The 22,859-nt window shown below is 48.1% G+C and overlaps 1 protein-coding gene and 1 long non-coding RNA gene across 2 annotated transcripts; one reads left to right on the top strand and one right to left on the bottom strand.

Moving 5' to 3' along the window:
• Positions 1 to 2,109: 2,109 nt before the first annotated feature.
• On the bottom strand, positions 2,110 to 4,010 carry LOC122456294. Its single transcript, XR_006275129.1, has 3 exons — positions 3,689 to 4,010; positions 3,203 to 3,291; positions 2,110 to 2,426 (listed from the first exon to the last, which is right to left on the bottom strand). It is a non-coding gene; the product is annotated as an uncharacterized LOC122456294 (long non-coding RNA).
• Positions 4,011 to 16,488: 12,478 nt separating this feature from the next.
• LOC119841139 (metallothionein A) lies at positions 16,489 to 18,792 on the top strand. Its single transcript, XM_038368260.2, has 3 exons — positions 16,489 to 16,777; positions 17,732 to 17,797; positions 18,577 to 18,792. The coding sequence occupies exons 1-3, from the start codon at positions 16,747 to 16,749 to the stop codon at positions 18,669 to 18,671; spliced, it is 192 nt and encodes a 63-aa protein (XP_038224188.1). The 5' UTR covers positions 16,489 to 16,746; the 3' UTR covers positions 18,672 to 18,792.
• Positions 18,793 to 22,859: the final 4,067 nt, after the last annotated feature.

Here is a 22,859-nt window from a genome sequence, read left to right as displayed (position 1 = left end):
TGCACTCATACAGACACCCCCGGGGGGGAGCCTGGGAGCCCGGGGGCACGAGGAGCTGGGTCACTAGTGTGAGGAGCGTGCAGCTGGGTCACTAGTGTGAGGCGTGCGCCCCGTGCTCTGCGCTCAGACCGACACCCCGGGGGGGAGCCTGGGAGCCCGGGAGCACGAGGAGCTGGGTCACTAGTGTGAGGAGCGTGCAGCTGGGTCACTAGTGTGAGGAGAGTGCTGTTTGGTCACTAGTGTGAGGCGTGCGCCCCGTGCTCTGCGCTCAGACCGACACCCCGGGGGGGAGCCTGGGAGCCCGGGGTCACGAGGAGCTGGGTCACTAGTGTGAGGAGAGTGCTGCTGGGTCACTAGCGTGAGGAGTGCGCCCCGTGCTCTGCGCTCAGACAGACACCCCCGGGGGGGAGCCTGGGAGCCTGGGGGCACGAGGAGCTGGGTCACTAGTGTGAGGAGCGTGCTGTTTGGTCACTAGTGTGAGGAGTGCGCACCATGCTCTGAGCTCAGACCGACACCCCCGGGGGGAGCCTGGGAGCCCGGGGGCACGAGGAGCTGGGTCACTAGTGTGAGGAGAGTGCTGCTGGGTCACTAGTGTGAGGAGTGAGCACCGTGCTTTGCACTCATACAGACACCCCCGGGGGGGAGCCTGGGAGCCCGGGGGCACGAGGAGCTGGGTCACTAGTGTGAGGAGCGTGCAGCTGGGTCACTAGTGTGAGGCGTGCGCCCCGTGCTCTGCGCTCAGACCCCCGGGGGCGGGGCGGGGCGGGGCGGAGCCGAGCGCTCCTGTCTCCCGGCGCGTTCCCCCCCCCGGCCAGTCTGGCTGCGCGCGCGGCTCCGAGTCCCGGGGCGCCGCCTGGGCCGCGTGCAGAAGGGGCGGGGAGCCGCCCTCGTGCGCAGGCCGCCGGGCTGAGCCGGGCCCGGGCAGCGGCCGACGCGGAGCCGTGTGCAATGGCCGGGGGCGGGGGGTTTGCGCGCGGTCCCTCTCGCGGGCCTGGATAAATAAGGGGCCGCGGGCCCCCGTGCGGTGCCACTTCTCGTTGCGCCTCCCCTCGAGCGGAGCCGGCGGCTGCAGGGAGCGAGCGATGGACCCCCAGGACTGTCCCTGTGCGATCGGTAAGTGGCGCCGCCCCCTGCTGCGGAGAGACCCCGGCAGCTCCGAGCGGGGCCGGAGTTGCCTCTCGCGCACCGTGGTGGTTGCAGGGGGGGGGGGTTCAGCCTTGCCCCCCCCCGGCTTAGGAGCGGGGGCTTTTCCCCGTCCCGCGGGAGGTAAGATCAGGGGTTTCTATTCAGTGGCGTGTCTCTCCTGCTGTGCTTGGCCGCTCTCAGCACTTCGCTGGCTGCCGCCTTGTGTTTGCCCGAGAGCCCGTGAACTCTCTGCTGGGGGCGTCCCTCTTGCAAGGCGTCCAGTGACCCTCTTGAGGCCCCCCCCCCCCCAACTCTCAGAAATGTCCTACTGCGGCGCAACTCCGGGTTTCCTTCTCCTCGAGCTAGCCATCAGACTTGGAAGCCCAAGTGTAGCAACCTGCCTTTAAAACAACCGAGCCTCTTGTGTAGACTTTCAGTGGTACTGAGGCCTTTTCTGCCATCAGGGGCTTATTGGGAATAGCTTCCTCCCGCAGACCTGTTGCTAAACTTCCCGTAGAGAAAACCGTGCCCGTACAACGTGCTGTGCGACTTCTCCCGGCTGCTGGGGCTGATTGGCAGGTGTGAACTTGTGGATATTTGATAAACGTGGTTAGGGTCCTGGCTGGAGTATAACTTTTGACAACTGTCTGGCTTCTACCCAATGTGTCTTCATGGGCTATTTTTGTCCCTTGTTTGTTCATTTTAGGTGGCACCTGCAGCTGTGGTAACAATTGCAAATGCACAAACTGTAAATGCACATCATGCAGAAAAAGTGAGTAGCTCAACAGATTTCAGTAGCCAATCTAGTGGGTAGCATTTTATAATCTTTACAGTCCATGTGTATATATAAAATGTGCAGTTCTAACTTTTTTTTTTTAACGGAACCCATTGATTTAGTAAGCCAAATGAGTCCCTGGAATAACTTCACTGGCTTTTTTTCCCCCCAGGCATGAATTTGGCCCCTTTCAAGAAACGTTTCCAAACTAACATCAAACAATTTCTTCCTTTAATTGTTACAGACCAGAGAGCACTGTAAGACTACCAGTTCATTCATTCAGCTCTTGCTACAGTCTGGTCTCTTCAGCAGCTGCAGAACAGAGGTGGCTTCACAAGGGCAACTGACATGAGACCCATGTCTGCCTCTCTTTTGTGGCCCCTTCCATGCTCCCTGCAAGTCCTAGTAATTCCTTCCCTTCCTCCACAATGAACTGCAGAAGGGGGGGGGCTGATAAACTACTCAAAATATTAATCCATATCTGCTGCCTTGCAGAGACTAAAGTATGTGTAGACCTGAAAGGCACCTGCAAAATAGAAGAGTTGGGGAGAAGATGCTAAAGCCAGAATACACCCGTGGAGGTGTTTTAAAATGGGGATCCAGAATAGGAAGGTGGGGGGGTGAATAGACTAACCTGCACATGGTGAGAAAAGAACAGAGAAGGGGTTAAGGCATACATGGCAAGAGGAACAGAAGGCAGAAATAGCAGTGATTTCCCCATATTGCGCCACATGATTTCCCTCAGTGAATGCAACAGTTAAGGGCTCAACTCTGTAATCCTTGTTTAGATAAAATTCCCATTGAAATCAATGGGAGTCTGGCTTGAATAAGAACTATGGAACTGGGGTCTCCAAGTGTCAGAATATGGTTAGGTTATCATTTACCCTCAATGCAAAACTCCCATAGGGGTTCTTATGTAGCCTTGGCTGTGGAGGCTTATTTGGTCTGTCTGAGCCTGCCACACACCCACACCACTCCAGGGTAGGGTCACTGTTTGGCGTGGACCAATTCTGACACTGGGGTTTTTTTGTTTTTTGTTTTTTATTCCTTGTCAGGTTGTTGTTCCTGTTGCCCACCTGGATGCGTCAAGTGTGCCCAAGGATGCATCTGCAAAGGACAACCTTCCACCAAATGCAGTTGCTGCAAATAATGCATACAACTTCCCTTCCTGACAATGATCTGTATATTTGGTGACCTGAAAATAACCTTATTGTGCTTTTTGTTCATTTGTCCAAATACAGTTCGTATTTGCAATGTGAGCTTAAGCTACTTAAAGCAATAAAATTACATGTATATATGTACCTTAAAATCTCTTGCTGGTCACTTTATTCTTAGACAGCACATGTCTCTCACCTGTTGTACTCCTCCCCACCTTGCACACAACAAGTCCCCTGCAAAACAGCATACAAGATGCAAAATAGCTTGTACATAAAACTCAATGGCCTGTATTTCCCAGCTCTTTCAAAACAAATAACTGCTCCCCTCCCTAGTAGCAAGACTCTTCAGATTTCTGCTGGGTATTAACCTACCATTCAAGGTGGGGTAACTTTCCTTCTCTAAATGTTTTTTCTAGCACTGTTAAGGTCACATCCTATAGTCCTGCCTCTGACAAAATTTCCCCATAGCCAAAGGCAAGCTCCTAATTACAAGTGCTCACTGCAACTCTATGCTAACTCCTGAGGCTTTTTAAGGGTCCACTTGGGTAAAACTCCCATTGCAGTCTATGAAAGTTGTGCATAGGGCAAATGCTGATAAAGGCGTTCTTGATCAGCATTCTGGTTATCTTACCTATAAGAATCACCCTATTATCTCTTCCCCCCCTCCCCCGGCTGCTTGCTTTGCTTTCCCTGTAGACTAGTTCCAGTAGGACTTTGCCACACCAGCCCAGAGACAATCTGGAGGCTGCTAGGCATCCTGAATTCCTGCTTGCGTCAGTGGCGAGCTGAAAGCAGTTGAAGGATCAGGCCCTATGCAAAGCAATAATTGTGATAAAGTGGGATTATGCTCAGAGTATAATATGTACCTGGAAGAGGCTAGTGTGTATACCTCTGTCCATTCTGAGTACCTGCTATCATACTCCCTCATCACGGTCAGCTATCACAAGCAGTGATGTAGAGCTGAGCTATTGGAGCCATAATGGCGTCCCAATGATCTTGTATAAGCAGCAGGTTTACAAAGAACAAAAGGAAGTATTTCTTCATACAACGCACGGTCAACCTGTGGAAGTCTGCCAGAGGATGTTGTGAAGGCCAAGACTATAACAGGGTTCAAAAAAGAACTAAATAAGTTCATGGAGGACAGGTCTATCAATGGCTATTAGCCAGGATAGACAGGGATGGTGTCCCTAGCCTCTGTTTGCCAGAAGGAGGGGATGGATCACTTGATAATTACCTGTTCTGTTCACTCCCTCTGGGGCACCTGGTATTGGCCACTGTTGGAAGACGGGGTACTGGGCTAGATGGACCTTTGGTCTGACCCAGTATGGCTGTTCTTAAGTTGTATTTCTCCTATCTCTCCCCAGTCACAACTCTCTACTTCTTGTGCTGTTCTGCCTTGTGTGAACACTTCTCATGGGCAGATGCACAGCCACCCACTGATAGAAGTAGGAGCACTCTAGCACATTCCATATATGTGACCTTACCCCTACCTACCCGACTCAAAATTGGGATGGAGTTGTGCAACTGACCAGGAGCCATTTACTCTGTAATTGCAGAACTGTAACCTAGTGTTCATCTCCCCCATCATCACGTGATGCCATGGTCATCCTGTACCATGTGTCAGCAGTCTCATGTGCAGGACTCCATAAACACCTCTATGTAGGTCAATGCTAAAAGCACTCAGTCAGTACAATATGCCACTCCTCCACTAAACTCCATCTCATTTAGTCTCTGGAGAACCTTTCTCTGATTCATCTTATTTATCCTCAGCCAATCCAAGCTTTGTTGTTCCAGCCTGAGTGGATCTTGAGTTTTGATATTTGCATGGATGTCTTCCAGCTGCAGGAAGTTCTCATTAGATGCACCTGATAGCTCAGTTGCCCCGCCCTTAGCTGGTATCCAACCAACAACCCAACAGGTTCCTATAGTCCAGCCTAGTTAAGAGGCATATTCCTTTGAGTGTTTCTCACAGTAAGGAAGAAGCAGGATTCAGTAGTGATGATTATAAAAGGGATTCTTTGTTGAGGTTCCTGGACACAAACAGATACTGTAGTTCTCTCTAGCTTCCAAGCTAACTAACATCAGCTAGCGTCACCACACAGCATCTAAATCTTGGACCTAGAATGGGCTGCTGACCATATTCCTTTCTAAACCCTCACTGAGGACTAAGCCCATATCAATTTTCAAACTCCAGCCATTTTTAATGTAACACCAACTACAAAGTGTGGCTAGTGGATTTTTAAATGAGAAAATAATTTTTATTGTTTTATCTTAAATTAAACCTCATTTAAACTGGTGGGTGTAACAGTTGCCTGTCTTTTTGGACAAATGTAAGAAACAATTAAGCTCCTGGATGGAAGCAGGTAGCTGAAAGAATATTGGCCTCCACCCAAAACAAAGCCACATGTGGGGCTGCAGTAAAAGCTGAACCAAGCAGCTGAAGGTGGGTTCTGCAGTGAGCTGATAAACTCAGAGGTAGAGGATTGATTGGACTGAAGTGATACCAAGAAACCTTAGAGTTATGAACTGACCAGTCAACCACACACCTCATTTGGAACTGGAAATACACAATCAGGCAGCAGCAGAGAAAGAAGAAGAAGAAAAAAAAGCAGACAGTACAGTGCTGTGTTTAAATGTAAACTACTTCAAGAAAAGGGGAAAGAAGCATTTTTCTTCTGCATAGTAAAGTTTCAAAGCTGTATTAAGCCAATGTTCAGTTGTAAACTTTTGAAAGAACCACCAGAACCTTTTGTTCAGAGTTACAAACAACCTCTATTGCCGAGGTGTTTGCAACTCTGAGGTTTTACTGTCTGTCTTTATGCATGTCAGTGAAGCAGGAGAAACACCAGAGAAACTGGAAGAAAGGCACAGCAGAAGACCAAAGATACAGCCAGAAGAAGCACTGGGAATGTGACCCAAAGCAAAAGCCTAGAGAGAGAGAGCTTTTGGCCTAAGGGCTGGCAGGAAAGGGGCTTGGGATGGTGAGCAAAGGGACTGTTCCCTGCTGTTTCATTACTGCTATGTACCAGGAAACAGGACTGTATACATTCTTTGGAAGTAAGCAGGCTTGCATCAAAGATACCTAACTTCATCGTCAGGTTCTCCTCTTAACTCAAACAATCCAGTAGACCCTGAATTTTGGCTCAGCACTCAGGTCAAAAATGGATAACATTATTTCTTATCTCATGAAGAGTAGAAGGGATTTAAAGATTTTCCATCCCATTTCCAGCAACAAAAATAATCATTTTTTGATAGATTCCAAGCATGGGAATTTTATTCTGAAAGATGCTTTTCTTTTAGAAAATTAAGGAGGGGTCAAAGTAGGTATGATCATGGAAAGCATTTTGCAACTTTAAACTTCAATCCTATGCACATACTTAACTTTACACCCGTGAGTAGGTTCACTGACTACATTAGGGGTACTCAGTGCATACATTTATGTGTATGCTTAAGTCCGTGCAGAATCAGGACTTTAGCTATGATGTTTACTGCTCAGTCACCATGCTAATAATTCTTAATCGCCACTTTAAAACAATTGTTGATTGTATTTTATTCTTGCTTTTACACAGATTAGAAAACCTGTGCGTAAGGTTTTTAAAAGGAGAACGTTAAAAATTAGGCTCTTAGATCCATAAACAGGCACCTACAGGAGTGGAATGATTTTCAAAAGGGCTGAGCACGGAGCATTGATGTGATTGGGGCTACATGATGGTGTGATGTGTTATATAGGTTTTATGGGCATTTCTTTTGGGAGGACATGCCTCACTCATTCCTTCCCTCACTAAAGAGTGCCCATTAAACTTTTCCACCACACCCCACTGTCATGTAATCTACATATGCCATGTATGCCCCTGGGAAACTAGTTTAGGAATGTTACAGAGATTTTTAAAGATTGTATTGGGATTATCTCATGTCCCTAAGGCTCAGTGAATGGGAAGGAGAGGGAACTGGTGCTTGCACTCTGGGTACCGAATAATAACAATTACCACTTGGCTTTTCATCAGTAGATCTGAAAGAACTTGACAATGGATGTCAATATCATTATCTGAAAAGAGAAAAGGAGTACTTGTGGCACCTTAGAGACTAACAAATTTGAGCATAAGCTTTCGTGAGCTGCAGCTCACTTCATCGGATGCATTCAGTGGAAATGCATCTGATGAAGTGAGCTGTAGCTCACGAAAGCTTATGCTCAAATAAATTTGTTAGTCTCTACGGTGCCACAAGTATTCTTTTTCTTTTTGCGAATACAGACTAACACAGCTGCTACTCTGAAACCTATCTGAAAAGAGTTATACCTGGGACAAGAAAGGCAGGGGAGAGTGTGGATGCAGTCTGGCAATGAAAGAGTTGCGCTGAGGATGAATGAGAGGGAAGAGTGATGCTTGTTTACTGGCTTTAAAAACAGGGAAGAAGTAGCAGGGTGACACCTATAGAGGTTTGAGCAGGAGTGCAGGATGGCGGTGTATATATTTGAGCATTGAATGGTTACACAGACTGGGGAGTGAATGGGGTGGCGGGTGCATATACTCAGAGAAGGTAGAAGTGGATTTTTGCAGTTGGCAATGGAGCACTTTTACTTGGTTCAGCCAAAGTCACTGCGGGACTCGGGTTCTGACCCACCCTCCCCTTAGCAGGGTCCTAGGACCCGGGTCCTGAGTGCTTGCTGACCCCAGGCAGACTGATTTGTGAGATTATGTCTATACTACAAAAAAAATCCCAAGCCCTGCAGCAGCAAATCTCAGAGCCCGAGTCAACTGACTCAGGCGTGCAGAGCTCATACTATGGGGGTAAAACTAGCAGTGTAGATGTTCTCCTCGGGCTGGAGCCTGGCTCAAGAAGTAATTGAATGAAACTTTTTTCATTTGACTGTTTCTCACCAGATCCTACCTGTATTTTATCATCTTCCATCCTCTCCTCCTTACTAGGACATGGGGAGGATCTATTATGAAAATTGTCTAAGGGATGGCTCTGTCCAAACCACATGCTCCTCTGCACCTGTTGGCTTTCCCCCAGCCTTTGGTTTAAACACTGCAATGTCTGTAACAGCCATGGGGGAGGGGCACATCAACAGGCTTATTGTGACATTACAGTCATTAAATCAATCGTCAATGTCACCCAGTTTAACACAATTTCTGGCAGCATTCAGTGACACTTGGATCAATCCATCATTTTCCCACACAAGGCACATCATCTCCACTCCAAAGGTGACCTGGAACCCTATATCTGGGACAAATAGTAATGGTAGTTATAATGTATATGGAGTTTCGTAGCACATTAACCATGTGTATTATGTATGGAGAGGTCCTGGGTGCAGAATTTGGGATCATTGTGTGACAGATACGCCAATTTTCTGTAAGGTCTTTGGGAGATCTTACTACATTAAGTTTATGTTTCATTGTGCGGCAGAGGCTGTGTTTAATACCCTGGGGGAGTGGGACCACAGCCCCCCAGGAGCTCAGAACAGGGGGGAGTGATTGGGCAAACTCACCTCCCCAGAGGTACCCCCACCTGGACAGGCTCACATATACTGGTTCACACTGGATTCCCTAGAGACCAACAAACAAAGGGCTTTTGGACAAATAACCTGAGTTTAAACTGACTCGGGGCTTCTTTCTGGTCCAGCAAATGAACAGGACCGTCTGACTAAGGGAGGTCCCAGTCCTTCCTGAGACGGATTGGAAGGACTTGACCTATTCATGGGGGCTCTTGTTCTGAGCTAACAGCTGTTATGAACTTGTAACCATAAAAATCCCCCATGGTGGGGTTTGAAACACTGACTCTTACCAGAGCCCTAGTTGAAGTTGGGGGTGATTTCTGGTAAGCTTACAGGCATGCATGTAGGTTCTTTTATTGTTTTAAAGTCTTTTCTCTGTAATGCTTTCATCTTAAGAATAAATGTGCTTGCTTAGAAAGAGCTGTGTGGTAACTTATAACTATAGGCAATTACACTGTGTATCGCCTCTGGAGACAAAGCAGAGTAGCCTGGGTAGGCCATCTGACTTGCTCGGGCATTCACAGTATAGGCAGCGGACTGTGCCTGGAAAAACCCTGATCAGAAGGGAGAGAGACACTGAAAGCTGAGGAGACGGTGCCCTTGCTGGATCACGAGTGAGGAATACAGATGTAGTTCGTGGCACCTTGCACCACGCAGTACACACAGGGTCTGACTGTAACCATTAAACACGAACTCTGAATAACCCCAGGCAGGCAGTGTCTGCCTTACGCCCTGAAGCCCAACAGTCGATATCCCTAATACATGTTTATCCTAACTAGTGGAACCTACACCCATTGTGTTACACTAGCGTATTTGGGAGTTATGGTGATTTGCTCCTGGAAAAATGGAGCTTCCACATCCAGGAGTTAAGATTCTTTTCCCCCCTTTCTCTCCATTTCCTTCTTGTCTGATGTCCGGCATTTAGGCTAAGCCCCTTGGACTTCTGATGGCAATTCCCACATAGCTAGTTTTCTCCATTAGTCCTTCCCATTATGAGGTGGCTCAATACTCTGACTTTGGGAGAAAGGGTCTGATTTCCTGTTAATCTCCTTGAAACTGTTTGCGAATGATGTAATTAATCCCTGGTACAGTGTGTCTTTATTCATGTCCTCGGTGTTGTGAATCGCAATCACTGTTTGGGTAACTAACCAAACACTTGGATTTTTTTTTCCTCTCTCCAGTCCAAGCAGAACAAAGTGATGTTCGTTGGCAAATATGCACTCAGTGAGCACTGCTGTAGACACTCTTACTACCTGGCCTTGCTTAAAGCTACTGTATGTGGCTTTTAAACACCTTTGGGATGATTACCCATGTGATTATTTAATGATGTCACACTCACCTTGCTGTAACACGCAAGCTCCTCATTCAGCTGCAGAGAGCTTTGTAGACAAGCCGTGATGAAATAGAAACTTTCTGTAATATTTTTATGCTTCCTATGGGTGCCTCAGTTTCCCTCTGTACTTTGCATTGTTACCCATTGCAGAAGTGTTAAATCTGCTCTTGGGGCATAGCAGAAGAGATGAGCTGTTGGGTCACTGGGGTTGAATGAATGGGTTATTAAAGGGCTAGCTGCAACCAACCCACATCAATGGAGGGTCCACAAAGACAATGGAAGCCCCAAGGACTGAGCAACTGACACCTATCTGCAGGAATCTCCGGCAGGCAGAACGTGAGCTCAGCATGGGTCTGCAGGAGTTTGACAATGGACTCTCACCTGGGACTGACACAGAGAGGCAGGGCCAGAAATGGATTCCATAGCATTTTGGCTGGCTGATTATGCTGGCTTGGCGAGCATGGACTATGTTCCAGTTGCCTAATAAACCTTGCTCTGTTTTGAAAAAGCTGCCAGGTGTCACTGCCAATACTTAGAGCCCTACAGACCTGTGGCTATATGCTCTATATCCACGGACCATGTTTGCGGATGGGATGGGGATACCAATTTTATATCCATGCAGGGCTCTACCAATACTTGCTGAGGTGCATTGGTCCCTGAAGAGAGTCAAAGTCTCTGTCCAGGAGTCTCTCTCAGTTGGGCTCACTGGGCAGAGCTCATGGTGTGAAACAGGAGTGCGGGACCCCAGAGGCTCGGTCTCGGAGGCATTGAGAACACACCGCCTACCCTTAAGGAAGAGTGAGGCCCCTTAGGGGGCTGGCACCCAGAAGGGGTTCCTCTAAAGGATTATTTAAAAGCTGGGGCATAGTACAGATCCTTTGGATGCATGACATAGGGTGAATCATATTTCCAGTACAAGTTCTCCTTTTGCTCAGCACAAGTATTTGTAAAAAGGAATTGTGGGGAATATTAATTACAACTTCCAAACGAGGCCACGTGAGACAAGTGAACCGGTCCAGCAAAGCACTGAGGTGCATGCCGAACATGTACATTGTAGGTATGGCCTTGGTGATGGGAGCACTGGACTGAAAGTCAGGAGAAGCAGGTGCTATTCCTAGCTCTGCCACTAACCTGCTGTATGTCCTTGGATAAGTCACTTCACCCCGTGCCTGTTTTCCCTCCCATCCTTTCTCTGTCTTGTCTCTAACAGACAGGAACTGTCTCTTATATGTGGATGTACAGTGCCTAGCCCAACAGGGTCCTGATCTCAGCTGGGAGTTCTTGATACTAGTGTAATATGAATTATAAACTCTTAAAATCAATAGGATTACTCTTCTTCTCAAAGTTAAACATGCTTCAGTGTTTTTCTGGGTAGGGGTCCATAACAAGTGTTTCACAAGTGCTCTCAAAGAGTCAAATAGCATCGTACTCTGTAAGTGTTTGAGGAGTAGGGCACTACTCAATGTGAGTAAAGATATCACAGTCCAGTCTTTATTGATCTCAGTGGAATAAAAGCTCATTTACAAACAGGCTGAATGTGACCCAGACTCTACTTCCAGTCCTCCCCTCCCTGCCCTATGCCCACTCTTACACTCTGTTCCTGGCTAAAATGTGTGATTCATTTCCCTGCAGGAAAATTGTATATCTGTGGATGTGGAGACAGTCTTGGAATGACAGATTGTGAGGAAATGAGTGCCGATCACTGCTCAACGTTTCTGAATGCAGAGAAAGTCCTGCATGATGCAAACAGAGTAAACATAGCTTTCAGAGTACCCCAGCTGCTGGCATGTAAGAGATTTACTGGTTTGCTCATAACCTTGTATAGTTATTTTTGCAAGTTCTGAGAACTGGGGTAACAGAAAATTTGTGGATTTGCTTCTGACTTAATGGCTGATGGGTTTCAACCAATTGGGTCGGTGGCCAGAGACATCTGTTGTTTTGCACCCTTTTGCTCATAGTGCCACAGTGAAGGGGGAGGGCACTTGATTGCACACTAGCAAGCCTGGTAGCCATAATTCACCACCAGTGAGGCAACACTGGAAGTTGTAGTGCAAAACTGGTGTTTTCACCACCCTGCCATGTAACCCTGTTGGAGCGTGAGATGACATGACAGTGAAAACCCCTGATCCCTGCTGCCACTAACACTTTCCTATTGCTACCACCGTGTGGCATACAAGGGCCATAAAGGTGCTGCCAAGAGCCAAAGCAGAATTTGTGTGGCCACTCTGTTCTCCTCCTGGCACCCCCAGCATGCAAGGTGCAGGGTTCAGGCCAGGGTGACAGGCCCCCAGAACATAGTCCTGTGGAGATGCTGGGCTGTGTTACAGCCCGCAGGCAGGCCAGGTGAGGCGGTCACAAACGGACCCATTTCCTAGCGCAGACACAGCTTCGGCCAGCACGAAATCAGGGGGGCTGAGAGCCACTGAATGCATTGTAAATCCTGCATCTGATTGAAACCACTTCAAGACAGGGGGTGTGGCAGCCCCCCAGCACCCCTATTCCCAGCGCCTGTGTGAGCCCTAGAGTTGGCCCGGATCGGTGCGTGCCCCCCAGGTCCTCTAGTGCCATGGGCCCGATGAGGGAAATAAAATAACCATCACACTAAGGATACAGGTTTCAGAGTAGCAGCCGTGTTAGTCTGTATTCGCAAAAAGAAAAGGAGTACTTGTGGCACCTTAGAGACTAACAAATTTATTAGAGCATAAGCTTTCGTGAGCTACAGCTCACTTCATCGGATGCATTTGGTGGAAAAAACAGAGGAGAGATTTATATACACACACACAGAGAACATGAAACAATGGGTTTATCATACACACTGTAAGGAGAGTGATCACTTAAGATAAGCCATCACCAACAGCAGGGGGGGAAAAGGAGGAAAACCTTTCATGGTGACAAGCAGGTAGGCTAATTCCAGCAGTTAACAAGAATATTAGAGGAACAGTGGGGGGTGGGGTGGGAGGGAGAAATACCATGGGGAAATAGTTTTACTTTGTGTAATGACTCATCCATTCCCAGTCTCTATTCAAGCCTAAGTTAATTGTATCCAGTTTGCAAATTAATTCCAATTCAGCAGTCTCTCGTTGGAGTCTGTTTTTGAAGCTTTTTTGTTGAAGTATAGCCACTCTTAGGTCTGTGATCGAGTGACCAGAGAGATTGAAGTGTTCTCCAACTGGTTTTTGAATGTTATAATTCTTGACGTCTGATTTGTGTCCATTCATTCTTTTACGTAGAGACTGTCCAGTTTGGCCAATGTACATGGCAGAGGGGCATTGCTGGCACATGATGGCATATATCACATTGGTAGATGCGCAGGTGAACGAGCCTCTGATAGTGTGGCTGATGTGATTAGGCCCTATGATGGTATCCCCTGAATAGATATGTGGACAGAGTTGGCAACGGGCTTTGTTGCAAGGATAGGTTCCTGGGTTAGTGGTTCTGTTGTGTGGTGTGTGGTTGCTGGTGAGTATTTGCTTCAGATTGGGGGGCTGTCTGTAAGCAAGGACTGGTCTGTCTCCCAAGATCTGAGAGAGCGATGGCTCGTCCTTCAGGATAGGTTGTAGATCCTTGATGATGCGTTGGAGAGGTTTTAGTGGGGGCTGAAGGTGATGGCTAGTGGCGTTCTGTTGTTTTCTTTGTTGGGCCTGTCCTGTAGTAGGATTCTGGGTGGACTCCTCCTGAAGGTCGAAACAGCAGCCTGGATTTCTACATAGACTGCTTCCGCCGACTTGCACGAGCTGAAATTGTGGAAAAGCAGCATCGCTTACCCCATAACCTCAGCCATGCAGACACAGTGCCATCCACAGCCTCAGAAACAACTCTGACATCATAATCAAAAAGGCTGACAAAGGAGGTGCTGTCGTCATCATGAATAGGTCGGAGTATGAACAAGAGGCTACTAGGCAGCTCTCCAACACCACTTTCTACAAGCCATTACCCTCTGATCCCACTGAGAGTTACCAAAAGAAACTACAGCATTTGCTCAAGAAACTCCCTGAAAAAGCACAAGAACAAATCCGCACAGACACACCCCTGGAGCCCCGACCTGGGGTATTCTATCTGCTACCCAAGATCCATAAACCTGGAAATCCTGGACGCCCCATTGGCACCCTGACCGCAGGATTGTCTGGCTATGTAGACTCCCTCCTCAGGCCCTTCGTTACCAGCACTCCCAGCTATCTTCGAGACACCACCGATTTCCTGAGGAAACTACAGTCCATTGGTGATCTTCCTAAAAACACCATCCTAGCCACTATGGATGTAGAAGCCCTCTACACCAACATTCCACACAAAGATGGGCTACAAGCCGTCAGGAACAGTATCCCTGATACTGTCATGGCTAACCTGGTGGCAGAACTTTGTGACTTTGTCCTGACCCATAACTATTTCACATTTGGTGACACTGTATACATTCAAATCAGCGGCACTGCGATGGGTACCCGCATGGCCCCACAGTATGCCAACATTTTTATGGCTGACTTAGAACAACGCTTCCTCAGCTCTCGTCCCCTAATGCCCCTACTCTACTTGCGCTACATCTTCATCATCTGGACCCATGGAAAAGCTCTTGAGGAATTCCACCATGATTTCAACAATTTCCATCCCACCATCAACCTCAGCCTGGACCAGTCCACACAAGAGATCCACTTCCTGGACACTACGGTGCTAATAAGCGATGGTCACATAAACACCACCCTATATCGGAAACCTACTGACCGCTATTCCTACCTACATGCCTCTAGCTTTCATCCAGATCATACCACTCGATCCATTATCTACAGCCAAGCTCTACGATATAACCGCATTTGCTCCAACCCCTCAGACAGAGACTAACACCTACAAGATCTCTATCAAGCATTCCTACAACTACAATACCCACCTGCTGAAGTGAAGAAACAGATTGACAGAGCCAGAAGAGTACCCAGAAGTCACCTACTACAGGACAGGCCCAACAAAGAAAACAACAGAACGCCACTAGCCATCACCTTCAGCCCCCAACTAAAACCTCTCCAACGCATCATCAAGGATCTACAACCTATCCTGAAGGACGAGCCATCGCTCTCTCAGATCTTGGGAGACAGACCAGTCCTTGCTTACAGACAGCCCCCCAATCTGAAGCAAATACTCACCAGCAACCACACACCACACAACAGAACCACTAACCCAGGAACCTATCCTTGCAACAAAGCCCGTTGCCAACTCTGTCCACATATCTATTCAGGGGATACCATCATAGGGCCTAATCACATCAGCCACACTATCAGAGGCTCGTTCACCTGCGCATCTACCAATGTGATATATGCCATCATGTGCCAGCAATGCCCCTCTGCCATGTACATTGGCCAAACTGGACAGTCTCTACGTAAAAGAATGAATGGACACAAATCAGACGTCAAGAATTATAACATTCAAAAACCAGTTGGAGAACACTTCAATCTCTCTGGTCACTCGATCACAGACCTAAGAGTGGCTATACTTCAACAAAAAAGCTTCAAAAACAGACTCCAACGAGAGAGACTGCTGAATTGGAATTAATTTGCAAACTGGATACAATTAACTTAGGCTTGAATAGAGACTGGGAATGGATGAGTCATTACACAAAGTAAAACTATTTCCCCATGGTATTTCTCCCTCCCACCCCACCCCCCACTGTTCCTCTGATATTCTTGTTAACTGCTGGAATTAGCCTACCTGCTTGTCACCATGAAAGGTTTTCCTCCTTTCCCCCCCCTGCTGTTGGTGATGGCTTATCTTAAGTGATCACTCTCCTTACAGTGTGTATGATAAACCCATTGTTTCATGTTCTCTGTGTGTGTGTATATAAATCTCTCCTCTGTTTTTTCCACCAAATGCATCCGATGAAGTGAGCTGTAGCTCACGAAAGCTTATGCTCTAATAAATTTGTTAGTCTCTAAGGTGCCACAAGTACTCCTTTTCTTTTTACTAAGGATACACGTTGCACTCAGCGCCCTGGGGTCTATGCGGGAATCGCACCGTGCACCGCACCCGGAGGCCTTTACGCTCAGCGCCGGGGCCGGGGCCGGGGCGGCCGGGACCTGGGCGGGGGGGACAACCCTGCAATGCGCTGGGGGAGAGCAGGTTGCACTCGGCACCCTGATCTGTGCTGTTGCAGTCGGGACGCAGGCGTTTCCATACCGCGCCCGGGTCTGTGCGGGGCTCGTATCAGGCAATGCGGGGGGGAGGGATGTTTACACTTTGCACACGGCGCCCTGGTGTGTGCGGGGCTAGCACCGCGCAATGCGGGGGGATGTTTACACTTTGCACACGGCGCCCTGGTGTGTGCGGGGCGGGGAGGGATGTTTGCAGTTTGCACACGGCGCCCTGGTGTGTGCGGGGCTAGCACCGCGCAATGCAGGGGGGGATGTTTGCACTTTGCACACGGCGCCCTGGTGTGTGCGGGGCTAGCACCGCGCAATGCAGGGGGGGATGTTTGCACTTTGCACACGGCGCCCTGGTGTGTGCGGGGCTAGCACCGCGCAATGCAGGGGGGGATGTTTGCACTTTGCACACGGCGCCCTGGTGTGTGCGGAGCTAGCACCGCGCAATGCACTCCGGAAAGCTTTGCACGCAGCGCGCGGCTCTGTGCGGGGGGCAACCCCCCGAGCCCTGTGCAATGCACTCGGCACGGCCGGCTTTGCACGCAGCACTGTGCGGTGCTAGGACCTGCCAGCAGCCCCCCAGCTCTGTGCGCTGCTTCGGAGCCCGTGTGCAGGGCTGGCGGGGGCGGGGGTTTTGCGCTCGCTCCCACTCCTCCGCCGGGATAAATAGGAGGCGACGGGCAGCTCCCCTCTAAACCTCGCCTCCTCCGTGTGACTGAGCAGCTGCCGCCAGCACCCAGGGAGCCATGGATCCCCAGGACTGTCCTTGTGCTAGCGGTGAGTGACTCCACCCCGCTGCCGAGCCCCTGCTCCAAGCTGCTGGGGGGGGGGGGGGTGTTTGGGGCTCTGCTTCCCCCCCTCGCTGGGATCCAGCCACCCTCTGTGCAGGGGAAGGGGGAAGATCTGTGCACCCGGGAGCGGCTCTGGCCGCTCGCTGGGGCCGCAGTGAAATCTCTGCGCCTAGATCCTGCCAACCAAACTCCCTGGTTCAAATGTCACTTGCTTTTACCGTCGCGCCCCGGGCTGGCTTGTAAAATATCCTTTTCCAGCGGTGGGAATCCATTTTTAGGCCACTTTCAAATATATGTTCACGGAGCGGGGAAAAGATTCTGCGGTGAATTTTGTAAGATCCAGGTAACAGATGGATTCAAACCAAGGGATAACCTAGAGATAATTTATACGTAGCAGGGCACTGGGAAGCAATTGACTGAGATTAAACCTGTTGATCAGGGGTAATCAATTTATTTGTTGTCAAGGTCCAAATTTCTTGGTCAAGGTCCAGACTCGAGAGAAAAGAATATAATGATAACAAGTTTTTGTGGTGTTTAAAAAACACCTGGGGGTTGGGTCCGTGGTCTGTCTATTGACTTTCCCTGTTAGGTTTTGGGTTTTTTTTCCCATGCTGCTGATAAAATTCTCCCCTTGTCCCCCTGATTGTCGTCTTGCTTTTAGTCCAGCTGTATCAAGAAAAAGGAGGACTTGTGGCACCTTAGAGACTAACACATTTATTTGAGCATAAGCTTTCGTGAGCTACAGCTCATTTCATCGGATCCGATGAAGTGAGCTGTAGCTCACGAAAGCTTATGCTCAAATAAATGTGTTAGTCTCTAAGGTGCCACAAGTCCTCCTTTTTTTTTTTTTTTTCTTTTTGCGAATACAGACTAACATGGCTGCTACTCGGAAACTAATCCAGCTGTGACACTCATTTCCCCCCCCCCCTTTATCCACCAGGTGGCTCCTGTACCTGTGCTGACTCCTGCAAATGCAAAAATTGCAGGTGCACCTCTTGCAAAAAGAGTGAGTATTCCCCCCCCCCTTAAAAATGTTTTGTCAACAAAGGAGTTGCCTGCCTTGCTGAGACTGAGATGAATGAGGGTTTTGTTACTGGCTTCCATGGCAGCAGTATGGAGGCTGGTATATAGAAACTAGAATTTCTGGCCTTGATTTAGCAAAACAACTAAGCGTGTGCTCAACTTTTAGTCTGTGGGAGTTAGGGCTGTGCTTTATGGGCCTGCTGCAAAGCCCATCAAAGGGAAGATTAGTCTTGCCTTTCATTTCAGTGGGATCTTGGGATCAGGCTGCAAGTGCCTTGCTGATGGGATGGATTTAAGCATATGCTTTAAGATAAGCAGGTGCTCTGCTGAAGCAGGGCATCTGTTGTTAAACTGTATACTTTCTTTCCAAGTGTGGCCCTGAAAGGTGAAATCAGTGTCCTTTCCATAAGTATAATTTGTAAAAACTTCTGTATTTTCCAATGCCAACTAGTTTGTTTTTTTTCGTACACTGAGTGTTTTTAACAAAACTGTTGCATCAGATAAAGGATGCTGGCCTATATTAAGGTGGGAAATGACCCAGGATTGTCCAATCTTGACTCTTATGTGGTCTTTGTGAGGAATATGTATTAACAGTACAACTGAGATGTTCTAATATTTTATAACGTATAGTTCACAGCATGGTTTTGCTCCTTGTCTCGTCCATGTTGAACTTCCTTAAATTCTTACAGGGGAGAGCTGTTTTTTGCCTTTTTCCCCCCCCCGGCATCTCCAATAATCTTGTCTTGATTTTTATCTTTTCAGGTTGTTGCTCCTGTTGCCCAGCTGGATGCAATAATTGTGCTAAGGGCTGTGTCTGCAAAGATCCAGCAACTAGTAAATGCAGCTGCTGTTCTTAAAATGGCTATTTTCTGTTCTGTAAATATCCTGTATGAAAGGAGAAACTAATTTTGTTTGTAATGTAGCAATGACTGTTTTGTACCTTTCACAGAAATAAAGGCCATGATTGGAGAAATGTAATGCCTGATTTACTCAGCATGTTCATTCAATTCAGTGATCTCCAGCTTGCAGGACTAAACCCCTGTTCAGAGTTTAGTTCTTGCACAGGGTGTTAGCAGCACATCTCATGGGAGCATTAACAAGAGCCCAGAGAATAAAGCTTCATGCATGAGCTGCAGCACGGGCTTGGCTTTGCTTTTGCCAGCAGAGCTTCAGGCAAAAGGAGAAATGTTTTCAAACACAATATTTCTGTAGTGGCGGCTCAGAGTTGTTTTTGTCTCTTGGTAGCAAGGGGAAGCAGCCTAGGAATTGCTGTGCCTAGAACACAGGGCCTAGTTCTGCAAGATGCTGACCCTCAATCCATTGTGCCAATTCAGTTGTGAGTCCAATGCAGAGGAGTGAAGTCTAAACTGCTGTAGCAGCCCTTCATCCTGATTTCTTAACACCATATTACATCAACGTGGGGCCTGGCTACACCGCCACTTGCAGCTAGTGACAGGGCTGGCTCAGAACATCTTTTGTGTCTACATAACATGGTTAGTAGCTGCAGCAGCTTACTCGATTCCCCCAGGCTGGGAACATGGCGGTTGTCTTGTAACCAGGCCACAATGCTTTACAGTCTAAATAGGCTCCCCAACTCTGCAGGGGTAACTGATCTGGCTAGCCTTCCAGCTTGCTGCACTAGGCCAGGATGTTCCAGACTAGGCTGCTGTAGGTGTTGCTCTGTATGTATGTCCTGTAGGCACTTTACTCACATGAAGCCCTGTAGGCAAGCTGCTCAGAATGCAACAATACGAATACAACCAGCCATAAGGGTAGATGTGGACAATCAAAGGTTAAGGGGAAATAGCTGACTTAGCTACAGTCTCACTAATTAAAAACCAGGGGCTCATTAGAGATTGTACACCTTTAACTGTGTTGGATGGAACAGGAGCTGAATAGCACCTAGGTCATCATATTGGGGCTTGTTGGCTTCCTGGTTGCTTGTCTGGGGGTTACACAGGTACCCATTTTGTTAGCAGTGGGACTCATAAAATAAAATGACAGCAGTAGTTACCATAGCCAGAGGAAAAGCCATTCCCGGGGCTGGTGTGGTGTGTTTGTTTTTTTGTTTTTTACTGACAGGTGGCAGAAATGACTGAGAATGAGATGGGAGCTAGCTGAGAAAGGGTGACCATGTGCACCTGCAAGGAATTGGAGGCAGGAGCAGGGCAGCACAAGGATATGAGCTTTCAGGATGGTAGACTAGGGAATTAAGAAATCTAGTGAGGAGGCTGCACTGGGAGGAAGGATTAAAATCTACCACTTTAGAAAATGGCCAGCTAAAGAGTGTGCAGTGTTCAGATGCTCCAGTAATGGGGACCATAAAAGCACCAAGATAAATAGAGTTTAAGCCGTGATGTGGCAGCAAACAAGGCCCATGTCACTTTGGACTCCACATGTGGAGGGAGGCCATGGCCTCCTTGCCCCTTCTGAGGCACTAGGAGTCTCTTGGGAAGCCACATTGTTTGTTGTTGCTTGCACGCTCCCTTCTAAACTGCTAGATTTTAAAACATCCTCCCATTGCACCTGGCCAGAATCCATCTCCGAATTCTTGCTGCTCCGCAATTCCATAGCTTGGCTGGGCAAGCAAAGTGAGGTCTAACACTCAACTCTGGCATTGCTAGTCTATTTATCCTCATAAAATCCCTGTGAGGGCAGGGCTGTGCTATTATGCCTCCTGTATGGATGGGAAACTGAGGCGCAGAGAGAGACTACGTGACTAAGGCCTTGTCTACACTAAAAAAATTAAGTCAACCTAAGTTAGGTCAACGTACAGCCACCACAGTAATTACTGCAGTGGTTCATGTCCACACAATGCCCCCCCCCCCCCCCCGGTGGTACATGTCCTCCCCAGGAGCACTTCCACCAACTTAACTGTGTGGGGTATTGTGGGACATGGAACCCCTGGCCCAGGGATGTGTGGGTCAGGCTGTCAGCCCTAAGGTGGCTGGGCTCCCGCTGTGAGCCCCATGCAGGGCTGGCAGCCAACAGGCAATGTAAGTAATGCAGAATCTACACAGACATGGCGTCCCCCTAACGATATCGACCTAAGCACTACGCCTCTCATAGAGGGGGCGTCATTAGGTCAGTGTAGTGGGCAACGGACATCAGTGGGAACAACGCTGTAGTGTAGACACTGATAGTTAGGTTGACATAAGATGCCTTGCGTCCGCCTAACTATAGTTTAGACCAATCCTAAGGATATCTGTGGCAGAGCAGAAAACTAGACCTAGATCTCCCAAGTGGCGCCCTTAACCACTGCACCATCCTTCCTCTCAAAGGCAAGCTTCTGCCTAACACGCTTCTAGCTAACATTATCAGCCCTTGGGCTCTTTCAGATTACAGCCTCCCAGGTGCTCCCTCTGGGTGAGTATGCTAGATATGAGCTGGCAGTGCCGTAAGGCACGAATGCAATACTGGGCTGCGTGTCACCGGACAAGGAGAAGGTAGCTTCCCTACCTCACAGCATGTGGAATATTGCGTTCAGGCCAGAGCCCCTCGGTACTGGAAAGATAGTAAAGAATTGGAGGGAGCTCTGAGAAGAGGAACAAAATTAATCAGGAGGCTGGAGGGGGTTTGGTTTCTGAGGAAAGACTGAAAATGTGGTTCAATACTAAGTAAGGATGGCTGGGTGGGCATTAGGAAATGCTGCTAGTATCGGAAGGAAAGGGATTATTGAGCACAGTACACAGGGAGCACCCAGAGGGTGATAGGAGGAAATTAAGAAGGGGAACGTTCAGGCTGAATATCACTGAGCTGGAGCTACTCAGTGCCCTGGAACGTTAGCCCGAGGTGTTGCAGGATTGGTGCCCCAAAATGGCAACACCCACTATCTGGGCACTTTTTAAAAATGTTTTATATTTGATGTCAGTTGTGGCTTTTCCTTCATCATCCTGGGAAACCACCTTTGAACTGCAAAAATCCAGCAGTTCCTCCACCCCCCACAAAACAAGCCCCATGCAACCCCAAACACAAGGCAACTCTGCAATCTTCCTCCCCCTTCAACAGCCACTTATTGTATCTAGAGAGCTAACACATATAGATAAGATTGATGACATCATTTTCTTAAACGGCAGAAGTGGGAGCACTGCAGCATCTTTAGCTGGACACAGAAACGTTTAACATCAGGTATCCCAGTATATTGCGATAATAATGCAAATCTTTAGACCCATGTAAAAAAAACCCAGCAGATTAAATTATTTTTCTGCCAACTGGCAATGCCATAAAAAAACTGGCCAGACCAGTCAAATACTGGCCCTGCCAGGTGGTAACCCTAATCACGAGGGACTCAGTAATACAACTGTAAGGGTCTGGTTTCCTGTTCGTCTGTCAGAATGCTGACAAAGGCTGTAATTGGCTGGCGAAATTTATTTCCAGGTAATACAAGACACTTATTTTAATCCAGAAAGTCCATTCATTGGGATGGCTCCCAAGGAGTTCATTTTCCCCCACTGTCAGTGGATTTTAGAAGCTTTATGGCCACCTTTTCTGAAGCTTAGTGCTGTTCTTACTGGGACCCAGCTGTTGTAAGGCTTGAGACAGGAAATTGACCTCTTTAGGAGATCTTACTCTGTTACAAAGTTTATGTATCATTGTGAGCCAGGGACTGGATGTAATTCCATGGGGGAGGGTGACCACAGCTCCTGCAGGAAATAAGAATGGGGGGCAATTAGGCAAATTCACTGATAGTGTAACACCTCCAGAGAAGTGACCCCAGTGGAGACAGTTGAATATAGTAGTTCAAACTGGATTCTCCAGAGACAAATAGACAATGAAAGGACTTCTGGATGAAAAGCCTGACTTTGAACTGACTCAGGGCCTTCTTTGCCTTCAGTGTTGTAGCCATCTTAGTCCCAGGATATTGGAGAGACAAAGTGGGTGAGGTATTATCTTTTAATTGGACCAACTTCTGTCAGTGAGAGAGACAAGCTTTTGAGCTTACACAGAGCTCTTCTTCAGGTCTGGGAAAGAAATTCAAAGTGTCACCGCTGAATACAAGATTTGAATAGATTGGTTAGCATAAGTAAACACCTCCTGAACGGTCC

Source organism: Dermochelys coriacea, chromosome 12, assembly GCF_009764565.3.
Source record: "Dermochelys coriacea isolate rDerCor1 chromosome 12, rDerCor1.pri.v4, whole genome shotgun sequence".
NCBI classification, from domain to species: domain Eukaryota; kingdom Metazoa; phylum Chordata; order Testudines; family Dermochelyidae; genus Dermochelys; species Dermochelys coriacea.
This window is presented reverse-complemented; position numbering and strand designations above follow the sequence as displayed.

Bases quoted from the DNA above. Each gene is read 5' to 3' on its own strand.
- LOC119841139 (XM_038368260.2), top strand. From the start codon at position 16,747: ATGGATCCCCAGGACTGTCCTTGTGCTAGCG. The intron at 16,778-17,731 runs GTGAGTGACTCC...TTTATCCACCAG, and splicing joins GGACTGTCCTTGTGCTAGCG to GTGGCTCCTGTACCTGTGCT. The intron at 17,798-18,576 runs GTGAGTATTCCC...TTATCTTTTCAG, and splicing joins GTGCACCTCTTGCAAAAAGA to GTTGTTGCTCCTGTTGCCCA.